The 14,293-nt window shown below is 36.2% G+C and overlaps 1 protein-coding gene across 6 annotated transcripts in view; it reads right to left on the bottom strand.

Moving 5' to 3' along the window:
- Positions 1 to 14,293, bottom strand: part of ASXL2 (ASXL transcriptional regulator 2) — a 160,911-nt gene that overhangs the window by 27,576 nt on the left and 119,042 nt on the right. For 5 of the 6 annotated variants that reach the window (XM_070512449.1, XM_070512450.1, XM_070512451.1 and 2 more), the window contains 3 exons: positions 11,102 to 11,217; positions 6,509 to 6,635; positions 5,593 to 5,736 (listed from right to left, as the gene is read on the bottom strand). In XM_070512449.1, the coding sequence (XP_070368550.1) occupies positions 5,593 to 5,736; positions 6,509 to 6,635; positions 11,102 to 11,217 (387 nt within the window). Of the gene's footprint in view, positions 1 to 5,592; positions 5,737 to 6,508; positions 6,636 to 11,101; positions 11,218 to 12,171; positions 12,245 to 14,293 lie in introns of those variants that run through there. The other variant, XM_070512454.1, reaches the window with a different exon arrangement.

Genomic DNA, 14,293 nt, shown 5'->3' with positions numbered 1-14,293 from the left:
CTCCGTAGAGAGAAAAAGTGGACAAGGAAATTAAAATAGAAAACGTACAAAAGCTTGGTCAAGCCCCTCCCCCCAATTTTTTAAATTAAAAAACAAATTAAGAAAGAAAACAAGAAAAGTAGAAGCAAGACAAAGATCAACAAAAAAATAATACTGTAAAAACAAGTTGAAATAGATTAACAATCACACTAAATGAAAATGGATAAAAGTCACCAAATAAAAATTGTCATATTAGATTAAAAACTTTTCAAAATTCAGCTAGCAAAACGCAGTGTAGAGATATACCTAAAGCACAAAGACACAGATGTGAACAAATAAAGATACGCCGAGCAAAGACTACCCATAGGAAAGCCGGCGTACCTCTATTAACACTGAACACAAGACACTTTACATAAAAAACGTAATCAGTGATTGATAGGGAAATAAATAATGATAAAGGGTTCAATCTACCAGAAAGATTTCAAACACGTAAATATCTAAAATAAGACAGCTTCAAAATACGTTGAAATACGCTTGAAAAAAGAACTGATAGAACAGTGAGAACTAGACAAAGCCACCATCAGGATAGGAGATTTCAATACATCTCTCTCAATTATTAATAAATCAAGCATACCAAAAACAGACCAAAAAAGAAGCAAAAAAAAGGTTGAACAATTTTTCAGATTAACAAGTTGGATCCAATAAACAGAATTCTGTGTTTACCAACTAGAGTACACTTATAAAAGTCATTATCATTATTCCAAAAATGCAAACTGCTGTAAATTTCAAATAATATCAGTAGTAATAATAACAATGATCAATAACAGCAGTAGTAAACACTTATATAGGGCTTCTGAAACACCAGGCACTATTTTAGACATTGCATGTATTAACTCATTTATCTTTCATACAGGCCTATGAAGTAGTAAATTATTATTACTCCATTTAACAGATGAAGAAAGTGAGGCCCAGATATAGTAAACAACTTGCCCAAAATTATACTATTAAGTTACAGTGTAGGAATTTGACCCCAGACATTGTGGCTTCAGAGTCTGTTGTTTATCACTATTCTATACAGGCACAGGTATCACAGAGTGCATGATCTCTGATCACAAGGTATTTAAGTTAAAAGTTCATAACAAAAACATAAATGAACATATTTGGAATTAAAAAAAGAAAACTTCAAAATAACTTCTGGGACAAAGGAGAAATCACAACAAAAAATTTAAAAACTTCTTAAAGTAAATGATAATAAAAACAATACCTCAGAGATAAAGGTAAATGTTGTCCCCAAAATTGGAATAGTACCAAAATATATAAAATGAAAAGTAATGGTTTCTACATTCAAACCATGACTTTCTACCAGAAATGATATTTTTAATTTGAAGAAATGAAATCACAATATACATACTAATCATATTTTTTCTTTCAATGAATATCTTGAACATCTTCCCAAACTATCCTCTACGATTCACCTCTTTCTTTTATTTTTTTAAAGATTTAATTTTTTCCTTTTTCTCCCCAAAGCCCCCCGGTACATAGTTGTATATTCTTCGTTGTGGGGCCTTCTAGTTGTGGCATGTGGGACGCTGCCTCAGCGTGGTTTGATGAGCAGTGCCATGTCCGCACCCAGGTTTCGAACCAACGAAACACTGGGCCGCCTGCAGCGGAGCGCGCAAACTTAACCACTCGGCCACAGGGCCAGCCCCCACACCTCTTTCTTTTAAAACATCTGCACCATATTCCAAAATATATACCATAGTTAACTTAACCCAATCCCCACTGATGATCTTACAGGTGGTTACCAGTTTTTTGTTTGTATAAACAATGTTGCAATGGCTCTATAGACCAGAAAGCAACATCCTAGTTTTCCTTTCTCGTAATAACTGATGGAACGGGAGCGTCAGTATTCTCTGATTAGTTTTTACAGTTTTTGCATTCATTGTGTACCTTCAGATGTGAATCAAATTTTAGTTAAAATTTAACTTTTTAAGTGAGCCTGAGTAGTAGCTGTAAATTATTCTTATCTATGATTGACGCAATAGTGCCCTGAAGATATTTTTAAGTGACTCAGATAAAGTGGCTTACTTTTAGAATTTAAAATTTAACTTCTCTAATTTTGGTAAAGTTGATCTTACTTTCAGTTTTGGTTGCCTTATATTATATTTGAAATCTGAGCTGTGTTTATTCTTCGAATTGAATGTAGAATGTAAAAATATATGATATACTATTAATTTTATTGAAGTTAAATTATACCGTTAACCAAAAAAACTTCATGTAAATTATCTAATTTAGCTTTAACATTTATGTTTTACATAAAATGCACAGCTTCTTCCATATGTTTTGAAAATATTCATTGTGGCATATGTTGTAAAAATTGCCATATTATTTCCTTTAATGCTTATTTGCATGAAAGAAGATGAACTTTCATTTACTTCTTGGCCATTAGGTCAAACTTAAATACACTATGTCTTCTTTTTTTTATGGGTAATTTTTCTTAGTTTTGTATGAAAGTTAGAAATTCTTAGTCCATAATTTCTCAATTTTGTACATCCACATTTCTACTGCAATTGAATGAAGATAACTAAAATTGTGACTTTAACTGAATTTACGTAGAATATAGGCTCCATAAGGAAGAAATTTTGTTCTGTTCATCACCACATCTCCAGGGCCCTAAACCGGTGCTTGGTATATTAGTATACCTACTGTATACTATTCTGGATACTATATTTGTTTAATAAATACATTTTTTTAATCTCTGGCAGTAGAATTGATGATCAAAGGGCATATTCAGTTTATGGCAGATACCGTCTCCAAGAAAAATGCACCAATTTACAATCCCACCTAGAATCAAACCAGATTTCTACAAAGAAGTTGTCTTAAAATATTAATTCTATTCTATTAATAGTTTGGAAGAGTCTGGAATATATAAATGAGTATAGAATAACTTTCTCCTAGAATTTTGTCAGCGTTACTGCACTATCTTTTAGCTTCTATGTTACTCCTGAGGTGTCTGCCATCCCAATTCTTGAATCTTTGGGAGGTATTTTCTCCTCTCTGGAGGCTTTTTTGGAATTTTCTCATTATCCTGGATGTTTTGAAATTTCAAAAGAAAGTGCCTTGGAATAGGTTCCTTTTTATTCCTGTTTCTTAACACCAATTATGTATTTTCAGTCAGAAATCTGTGACTTTCAATTTTACAGAATTTTCTTATATTATTCCTCCTATCTTTACCTCACTTCCAATTTCTGTTCTTTCTTTCTGATGGTCCTACTATTTAAGACATTGGACAGCCTAGATTGGTGTTCCAATCTTCTTACCTTCTCTCTCCTTTTGAATCTCTCCTTTGAACTATGTTATGGCAAATTTCTTCACCTTTAACTATTAATATTTCTACTACAATTGTTTATTTCTGCTACTGTATTATTTAATATCCTGGAACTCTTTGTTTATTTTCTGATTTTTAAAAATAGTATTCTGGGGGCCAGCTCCGTGGCTGAGTGGTTGGGTTTGTGCGCTCTGCTTTGGAGGCCCAGGATTTTTCTGGTTCGGATCCCAGGCGCAGACATGGCACCGCTCATCAGGCCATGCTGAGGTCGTGTCCCACATAGCACAAATAGAAGGACCTACAACCAGAATATACAACTATGTACTGAGGGGCTTTGGGGAAAAGAAGAAAAAGAAAAAAAGAAGATTGGCAACAGTTGTTAGCTCAGGCGCCAATCTTAAAAAAAAAAAAAAATAGTACTCTGTCCTTTGATGGATGCAATATCATCTTTTATTTCTTTTTGTGGATATTATTGTTTTTAAAGTTATTTGTTTTAAATTTTCTCCTTCCCGAATTGTCTGTTTCTTCTGAGCCTGTATTTTAGATTCTGTTTCTCATGGTGGAGGTTTTCCTCAAAGGTGATCCTTAGTAATCATAAGTAAAAGAGAGGCACTAAAAGGGCTGACTGGAAATTTTGGGCACACGGGTAGGTCTTGTAGACTGGTAAGCTACACAGAAGTGTGATCAAGATGATCTCTGTTTAGTTGGGGATCTATAAATTTGCCTGCAGATTTTTTTCTGAGGCCATTCATTGTCTTCGAATGTTCAGCCAGCCCTTCTGGTCTAGTGGTTAAGATTCAATGCTCTTGGGGGCTGGCCCCGTGGCCGAGTGGTTAAGTTCGCGCACTCCGCTGCAGGCGGCCCAGTGTTTCGTTGGTTCGAATCCTGGGCGCGGACATGGCACTGCTCACCAAACCACGCTGAGGCAGCGTCCCACATACCACAACTAGAAGGACCCACAACAAAGAATATACAACTATGTACCAGGGGGCTTTGGGGAGAAAAAGGAAAAAAATAAAATCTTTAAAAAAAAAAAAAAAAAAAAAAAGATTCAATGCTCTTACCACCGTGGCCTGGGTTTGTTTCTCAGTACCATCTGTCGGTTGTCATGCTGTGGCAGCTGCATGTTGCTGTGATGCCGAAAGCTATGCCACCAGTATTTCAGATACCAGTAGGGTCACTCATGGTGGATAGATTTCAGTGGAACTTTTAGACTAAGAGGGACTAGGAGAAAGACCTGGCCACCAACTTTTGGAAAAACTGGCTGTGAAAACCCTATGAACAGCAGCAGAGCATTGTCTGATATAGCACTAGAAGGTGAGAGGATGGCACAAGAAGACCAGGCAGGGTCTGCTCTGCTCTCCACAGGGTCACTAGGAGTCAGAATTGACTCGATGGCAGTAACATTCAATTTCTTTAGATACCAATCAACCAACTTCCTGCTGGATCATAGGTGAGGAAGAGAAAGGAAGCAGTGGTGGTAGAAGTATGCCTCATTACTACTATTCCAGAAGCCAAGAAGTAGGATCACTATTCAGTATTTATATTTTACTTGATTTCCCTGATTTCAGTATACTGCCTCATTATCTGACCTCAGCTACGTGTGGTATCGCTGAATTTGAAGTCTGTAAGCTTTAATTTCACCTCAGAATAAAATCCCTATCTCCTGCTAAGGTGAGGCATCAAATTGCTTCTTATTAACTTTCAAAGAAAGCTTTTCTTTTCAACCCTATGCATTATCCTTCTCTACTATGACACATGAAATCTTCAATTCCTGCACCTTTCTGGTGTTCTGCAGCCTTAGCTGGCTTGTTTATTACTGGCATCTGCTCCTCAGCTCTGTGAAAAACTCCATCCAGTTTTCATCTTTCAAAATTTGTTGACATTGCCTGCCCCATCAGTCATCTCCTTGTTTTTTTCACCCTCATGGATTTAATCTGTTGTATTTCCATATTCTAATTTTGGTGGGATTTCAGAGGGAGCAGAAAAAAAGGGTACAGTTTGCCATGTTTAATTATAAACCTTCCAACTTTCTATACACAGAAATAAAATGTAAATAATGCTGGACAAAGCAATCTATTATCAGAATGAGAAATAAATCCCAAAATGGCTGATAACAGATCTTATTCTGAAATAAAGTTTGATAATGGCAGGACAGGAAGAACATGCAGATAGTCAAGAGCTCATAAGTGAACAGGAAGTAACAAGTAAGCCAGCTGAGGGATTTCAAACACAGAGTTGACAAATTGAGGCATCAGAACTGAAGTCTCTGTAAATTAACTTACTTGTGTGGAGCCTGTCAGACCTCTGGAATGACTTCTTCCCCAAGCTTAGCAAAGGATTTTCCACTTTAACTGAAGAAGCAAAGCTAGAATTTGAGTTCTGAGGGCTGCTTGACTGTCCATCAGATTGCTTTCCTTCCCACATCGCTAGGGGAAAAAATATATAAAAGACTGGTGACACTGAGGTTGCAGACAGAAATCAATCAAACAATTAAATCATTCAATGCTAACCAAAAAGCAGTTATATATGAAGCAATGTGACCCTGCACATATGTTTTGAGTCTGAGAATTAAGTGTTAAAAGTAAAATAAAACCCCTTCTTTCCCAACACAATTATTTGCTTTTGGTGGTAAATTTCCTTCCTAACAAAAATGAAAACTTCTGTAAGACACAGTTTAAATCTGGCAGGCCCATATATTCAGCTGGCATGAAAGCGAATTGTGTAACAAAATGCAAAGTCTGTATCTAGACCAGTTTAGATTAAAAACAAAACAAGCAACAACAAAAAATCCACAGGCCCGTGGATATATCCAGTGGAAACAAAGGTAGCATGTGTTCTTAGGAAAATCTTTCATTTTTAAAGGAGAGAACTGGTGACAAGTTCAATCTGTGTGTCACAGAAGCATCAGCTTTATAAGATTAGAGGCTTCAAAATATTATTAGGTTAGACATCTTGGAAGTTCGTCATTGATCTCATTCTAACATGGAAATCCCAGTGATGTATTTTTTAATAAATGCATGATTATTTTGCAAAAATATTCCCTTTTACCCTGGAAGGATTTATATTGGTGATTTGGCAGTACAAGAATTATATAAATATAGTAACTTAAACATAAATAATATAGTATACAAATTGGGAAAACCAAGATAAAAATACTGGGAAAAGAAACTTCCATTAAAAGACAGCCAGTCTGCCTACCAGGTTTGGCAGGTACGGAGTCACTGGCTGCTTTGACAGTCTTCAGAGATAGATGCTGGTTGGACGAGATGGACATGCTTGGCCTGCATTGCTGCTGCTGCTTCTTCTGTTGTTGCTGTTTTAGAGCCTATAAAGAGAATACTGACTTTAAGAAATAAAATAAATCAGTTTTCAGTATTAACAAAAAGTAAATGACTTCTTTTCATGTGGTGAGGAGCATGGTGATCATCCAATTTCTTTGAAATCTATCAAAGTAAACAAAAATCTAAATTAAACCAATTAAACACGAGGCCTAAAAGATCCTTAAGAGTTTGGATATTTTTTGCCAGTATCACTCCCTCATATAAATATGAAAAATACTCATGAACACTTTTTAGAACTTAAAAATCTCCAGTAAGCCATGGACATCCCATACTTGTGGTAGCAGAGAATTAGATGTTTTCAATTATTTCTGGAAATAGAATTCTAAGCCCTACACCAAGAGTCCCATTTGCATCAACTCTATGTAGAAAAGTAAATATTTAGCTCACGTATGTTTCAGAGGTGCTCCATTTGAACAAAAGGTTATAAATAACTACTTGAGTTTTATCTTGCGTAAGAGGAATAAGATTTGACCCAATGACCAGATCTCAGCAATTTACAGCAATGCAGTAAACAAAAGGGAAGGAAGATTAGAAAATACTGCTTCTAAGAACAGTGTGGTTCTTTCTGGCTATTTCAGAATATTTTTATTTCTATGATATTCTTAAGTTTATAGAAAACACTACACCAAACTATTTAGAATGAACAAAAAGACAATAACTTCCCAGATTTTAATCATGAAGAAATATGAAGGCAACTATTTTTTTTAATTTTAATTTTTATTATCTTTTTTTTGAGGAAGATTAGCCCTGAGCTAACATCTGCTGCCAATCCTCCTCTTTTTGCTGAGGAAGACTGGCCCTGAGCTAACATCCGTGCCCATCTTCCTCTACTTTATATGTGGGATGCCTGCCACAGCATGGCTTGCCAAGCGGTGCCATGTCCGCACCCTGGATCCAAACTGGCAAACCCCTGGCCGCCGACAAGCGGAACGTGCGCACTTAACTGCTGCGCCACTGGGCTGGCCCCTGAAGGCAACTCTTTAACCCAAGGTTTAAAAAAACAAAAGACAAAAAAACTAAGAAAGCAAAGCTACATTTCAGGAAAAAGCTGAAAATCTATGCCCTTGCTAAATTGCCAATTTAAGCTTTAAACTTCAAGACTATCATGCAGAAAAATGTGGAATAACTGGCTACTCGTTTCCTATTCCCTCTTCACAATATAGTTTTCTCCCGCTTCACATCCACACATACCTCGGGCTATGCTACTCAGGCACAGTGGCAACAACTGATCTCCTTGATCTAAGCTGTCAATGGAGAAAAGCAACCGAGAGAGTCATATATCTGACTGAGATTCACCTACAACGTTTATAATAGGTGAGGCAGAAGCGCAACGTGTAAAAAATATCAGTGTTGTCTGCTCACTGATTATTGCTTCTCTCTCATTCTCTGCAACCAAGAACAGAAAATGTTCATAGGCTTCCTGGGTGGCAGACACTAGTATTCATCCCTTGCTACTCACTCTGTCCTGGTCATTCTAGGTTAACACAAAATTTATTAGAACTATTTGCTCTCATCCATTTCTGCTGTGATCATGTAAATTCAGACACTTGATGGAAACACAGTAACTTATAGTCTCTCTATTTGAGAACTATACTCAGTTTCTCCCTCCCTCAGTAGTCTACAAACCCTGTTCCTAATTCTATTTTAACATTTAAAAAACAAACAACAAAAGACCTTCCTTGTGGTAAATGATAACTTATATTGAAGTAATTTTTCTCACCTAATACTATGAAAAACATACATTGCAGGCAAGGCCTCACTTTACATACAATCTAATTTATATAATTTCCCATATTGGTATTCTCTAAAGAAAATACAGTATTTGACTCTTTGGATTACAGGAGTATAATACAGGAGTAGTACACGTCATGAATTACCTAACAACGCTTTTAAAAAATATACTTCCCCTTTCCTGGTGGAAAAGAAGCATCTTATACTTCTTAAAAATCTTCCAAAGAACTTACAAAAATACAAGTGCTACAGGATATGCAGGCAAGCAGTAATTAATCTCACGAAATTTCTGGACATCTTCTAATAAAAGCACTTTCAGTTTAAATACTTTTAGACTTACATAATTTTTTAAATTTTAATTATACAGATAATATATGAATACACTCTTTCCATTTAATTCAAACATAAATCTAAACTCTCTTTTGGGGGCCAGCCCCGTGGCCGAGTGGTTGAGTTCGCGCGCTCCGCTGTGCGCGGCCCAGGGTTTCGCCGGTTCGAATCCTGGGCACAGACATGGCACCGCTCATCAAGCCACACTGAGGTGGCGTCCCACGTGCCACAACTGGAAGGACCCACAACTATGTACCAGGGGCTTTGGAGGGGAAAAAGGAAAAATAAAATCTTAATAAATAAATAAACTCTTTCGACTACCACTCAGTCTTGGTCCCTAATCCTCAGAGGTAACCACAGTCAGCAATTTATTTTTTCTTTTGTTGTTTAGTGCCGCTGAGTTGATTCCAACTCCTTGCGACCCTGTGTACAGAAGAATGGAACACTTACCGGTCTTTTTGTGCCATCCTCTCACCTTCTGGAGCTATATCAGACTATGCTCGCTGCTATTCATAGGGTTTTCATGGTTAATTGTTTTGCAAGTGGGTGGCCAGGTCGTTCTTCCTAGTCTATCTTAATCTTCAGAAGCTCTGCTGAAACCTATTCACCATGGGTGATCCTACTGGTATTTGAAATACCAGTGGCACAGCTTTCAGCATCACACAGCTGCCACAGTATGATAACCGACAGACAGGTTACCAGGAAATGAACTCAGGCCACGGCAGTGAAAGAACCAAATCTTAACCACTAGACCACAAGGGCTTATTAAGCTTTTTTTTTTTAAATACTTAACGTTATGTCTATATGTTTATGTGTGTATACATATTCCTGTTTCTATTAAAGATATAATATTGTTTTATTGGTATGTGTTATGTTTTTATAAATGGTATCATGCCCTACATGCTGTGATATAACTTAATTTTAATGATTCAGGGGCCGGCCTGGTGGCATAGTGGTTAAGTTCTCATGCTCTGCTTCAGTGGCCTGGGGTTCACTAGTTTGGATCCTGGGCGTGGACCTACACACCACTCATCAAGCCACGCTGTGGTGGCGTCCCACATAGAAGAACTAGAAGGACTTACAACTAGGATATACAACTGTGTACTGGGGGTTTGAAGAGAAAAAAAGAAAAGGAGGAAGATGGGCAACAGATGTTAGCTCAGGGCCAATCTTCCTTAAAAAGCATACCTTGAAAAAAAAAACTTTAATGATTCAACATTATAGTGTGGTAATGTTTCCATGTCTATACATATAGAATAACTTTATTACAAAGTAAACTTTTAATCTTGTATAATTGTCCAGCACATGGATATGCCACAGTTTATGAGGGAATTCCCTAATTTATACATATTAAAATGTTCAACTGCTTAGTCATAGGGTATGTGCATTTAAAATTTTAATAAAATATTATAAAATTTCACTCCAAAGTAGCTATATTTCACCAGCAAACTACAAGTGGCTTTTTCCTCACACACTAGCCAATGCTTAATAGTATAATTAGGCTCTTTAACTTAGACCAATCTGAGGACAAAAGTAGTCTATTATTTTAGTGTTTCCTCAATTACTAGTGAGTTTGTATTTATTGATCATTTGCATTTCAAAAAAATCATAAGCTAGTTCTCTGAAAGACCCAATGAAGTAGACTAACTGTTGGCAAGTAGCATAGGGAAAAAAGAAGATACATTATAAAGGAACAACACTGAGGAACAAAAAAGAGACATAGAAGAACACTATGTACAACTTTATGCCAATATTTGAAAACAATCAGGTGAAATGGACCATTTTCTAAGAAAAATAAATTTCCAAAGTTGGCTCAAAAAGCAGAAACTCAAGAAACCAGTAACAGTAGATGAAACTGAAATGCTAGGAAAACAATTTTAAAAGGTGAGGTCTACAGAACTTTCAAGAAAAAGCTAATTTCTATAAGTTGCTTCCAAAAATCTAGAAAAATATACAGCTATATAACTTATTTTATGATTCTAGAGCAATCCTGATTTCAAACTGTATAAGGACAGCACAAGAAAACAGCAAAATCCAAGCTAAAATCTAAAAAAAAAATTCCATAACATATTAAAAAACATGTAACAAACATGTAGATTTTATTTCAGAGAGCTAAGTATAGATTAATGTTAGAAAATCTAGCCATGGAATATTAGATTTAAAGAGAAAAGCTACCTCATCACCTCAATAAATGCTGAAAAAAACAAACTTGAAAATTTCAACACCTATTCATAATTTAAATACACACACACACAAACCTCTTAGCAAATTAGGAACAAATGAGAAACTTTTCACAGTGATAAAAACAGTCATTTTCAATGACTGCCAGAGTCATGCATTTTTAACGTAGGAGAATATACTTCTGAAAAACACAGACTAGTATGATTACCTGCTTTAGTGCCTTCTTGGTGTGCTTCTGTGATGGAGAAATGACTTTACCTGCTGGAATGGTGGGTGATGGGCAGCCTGACTGGGGAGAGGATGGCTGTGACAGTCTGGACGATACTAGGGGGGAAAAATGACAATGAAAACTTTTTATCAGAGTTGATATCCAGCACCATTCCTTCCCCAATCACTTGCTGCTACCTGTATTAAGAACTGTGACCAAACACTTTTGGGGAGGATCTTCTATGTTGGAGTTCTACTGCAAACAGCCTCCCTTTTCAGTTTATTTCCTCAGAAAGCTCTAGCGAAGGATGACAGGATGAGGAAGGGACGGGTGTTAGTATTCATTACTTTTTATTGTTTAATTTTTCAGTAGAATTGATTGAAGAAGCAGGAAGCAGAATATAAACCATGAGTCATCAAATTAGATAAAACTTAGAAAAGATTCTAGAGCCTGTTGGACGGTACGTATGTTCTCAAGGTAAATCTAACGACATAGTGGAAGAGCCCTGGATTGATAGAATGGGTCCCAGTTTTCCCTATCTTTAAAATGAAGGCAACAAGGCTATTCCACCTCAAAAATCTACCACAGCTTTAATTCTTATATTCCTTCATCTCTTAAATCAACAGTTTTAGGCCAGTGAGAGAGGCTTCTTTAGGATTTCTCTAATGGAAACAATGTAGGTTTGCACAGGATGTAACCACTCTCTACTTCATTGCTATTTTATACCCCATTAGAGCTTAGCTAAACCTTAGTCGTATGTGAATAAGGGTTTTTCCTTCAAGAACCTATACCTCTTATAATAGAGAGCGATTAGATTTTTATGTTCTTAAAGTTTGACCATGTATTATTTGTGATAAGAGATAAAGAAATTGCTGATTCAGACCTCTTAATAATAAAAATAATAAAGTAATAATCACTACTGCTAGTGATGACTCTCGAAGAGTGCACCTTCCTAACGCATTCTTTTTTCACAGTAGTTGGACTGAAAAGGCCTAGACAGCAAAACGGCATCCCATGCTATGGCTAAAGAGCATTAAGATCTCATATAAAGTATGTTGGTAGGTAGCTACCTGACATGAATATGAAGAAGCATGGTTCATTGGAATACACAAGTTTTGGAAGACAGCATTTCAACTGACTCTTAGATGTCCTAAGAAAGGAATACATAGTAGACAACATTGAAAGGGGACAATAGACAATACTAAGATGACATCATACTTAGCTTCAGCTTTGTATCCCAACCCTTACGATCAGGTTTACATATACGGGAAAGAACTGGCATACAGTAAGTGTAATATGAAAAAAAAGTTCATTGTAATAACTCATACAAAAATGGAGTTGGATAATTCTTGAGATGGTTGAGTAATAAAAAGAAACCATATCCTCAGTGCACTTAGATATTGACCAATTTTTTAAAATAACAGCTTTAGTGAGATACATTTACCATACCATACAATTCACCTAAAGTGTAAAATTCAATGGCTTTTAATACATTTGCAAAGTTGTGCAACCATTACCACAATCCATTTTTATCATCCACCAAAAACCCCCGTACCAGTTAGCTGCAACTTCTCTTTCCTGTACCCTATGCCCCTAGTCCCAGGCAATCACAAATCCACTTTATGTCTCTAGGCATTTGCCTATGATTCCGGACATTTCATATAAATGGAATCAAACAATATATGCTCTTTTGTGACTGGCTTTTTTCACTTAGCATGTCTTGAAGTTTCACCCATGTTAGAAGATGTATCAATAAGTTTTTATTCCTTATCACTGAATAATATCCCATTGTATGTATATGGCACATTTTGCTTATTCATTAGCTCATGGACATTTGGGTTGTTTCCACTTTTTGGCCATAATGAACAATAATATGAAGAACATTCGTTAGCAAGATTTTTGTGTTGGACATGTTTTCAACATCCTGGGTTCATATCTAAAAGTGGAATCGCTGGGTCTCACAGTAACTCTATGTTTAAGTTTTTGAGGAACTGCCAAACTGTTTTAAAAAATGGCTGTACCAGTTTTACAATTCCACCAGGAATGTATGAGGTTCTAATATCTCCACATCCTTGTCAACACTTACTGTCTCTTTTTGATAAGATCAATGTTTCTAAAGGGACATAATGAAAAATTAAAAAACTATTAATATTTAACTATGTTTATTTTCTTTTCAATGGTTTGCACAAATCTGATAATACACATTTCCTCACCTGCCCTAAATATTGCCTGAAAATAAACAGAAAACAAACAAACCAAAATAAGCCCATTATGGAACATAAGAATTGTACTTTGCAGCCTGGAAAAGAGACAATAAAGCTATCTATAATTACCAGGGCAAATTGTTTGGACTATTTTCCCTTAAGGCAAAAGCCCTTTCTAAAAAATGAAACCATAAACATTATCTCAAAGCAAACTGAAATAAATCATGAAAACCCCAGAACCCACTGGTGAGGAACATCTCCCAGAGTTGACTTAATGTCAAGTACTGATCTCATAACTTATACGAAACTTAAACTTTGTTCTTACTTTGAAATACTAAAGGCTCAGAACTACAAACAGCAAGAAGATCTAAACTCAAAGATTTAAAGACATGTTGAGAAACTTCTCTCTCAGAATTCCTTTTAGTGGCTACACTGTCTTCAAAGATATATAATTTTATTAATTAGAGCAACCAAGAATTAAATATCTGGGGCCAGTCCGGTGGCGCAGTGGTTAAATTCACTTTCCGCTTCGGTGGCCCGGGGCTCTCCGGTTCAGATCCCGGGTTCAGACATGGCACCGCTTGGCAAGCCAGGCTGTAGTAGGCATCCCACATATAAAGTAGAGGAAGATGGGCATGGATGTTAGCTTAGGGCCAGTCTTCCTCAGCAAAAACAGGAGGATTGGCAGTAGTCAGCTCAGGGCTAATCTTCCTCAAAAAAAAAAAGAAAAAAGAATTAAATATCTTCCAAGTGCCTAACACTGTGCTAGATTCATTTGAAAAAGGCTTCACTGAACTCTCGTAGCTACCCTCTAAGGTGGGTACAAGTTCTTTCTACCACCACCCAAACTCTTCCAAGTCTACCCTGAAATAACTAAATAATCTAGTTGGGTTGGCATCCTTACTGACAGTTTCCCATGCAAATAAAAATATGAAAAAGGACATATATTTATAAATTTTAAATATACACATGGATCTGCATATTTTGA

Source organism: Equus asinus, chromosome 6, assembly GCF_041296235.1.
Source record: "Equus asinus isolate D_3611 breed Donkey chromosome 6, EquAss-T2T_v2, whole genome shotgun sequence".
NCBI classification, from domain to species: Eukaryota; Metazoa; Chordata; class Mammalia; order Perissodactyla; family Equidae; genus Equus; species Equus asinus.
The sequence above is the reverse complement of the archived record's forward strand: the minus strand, read 5'-3'. Positions and strand labels throughout refer to the sequence as shown.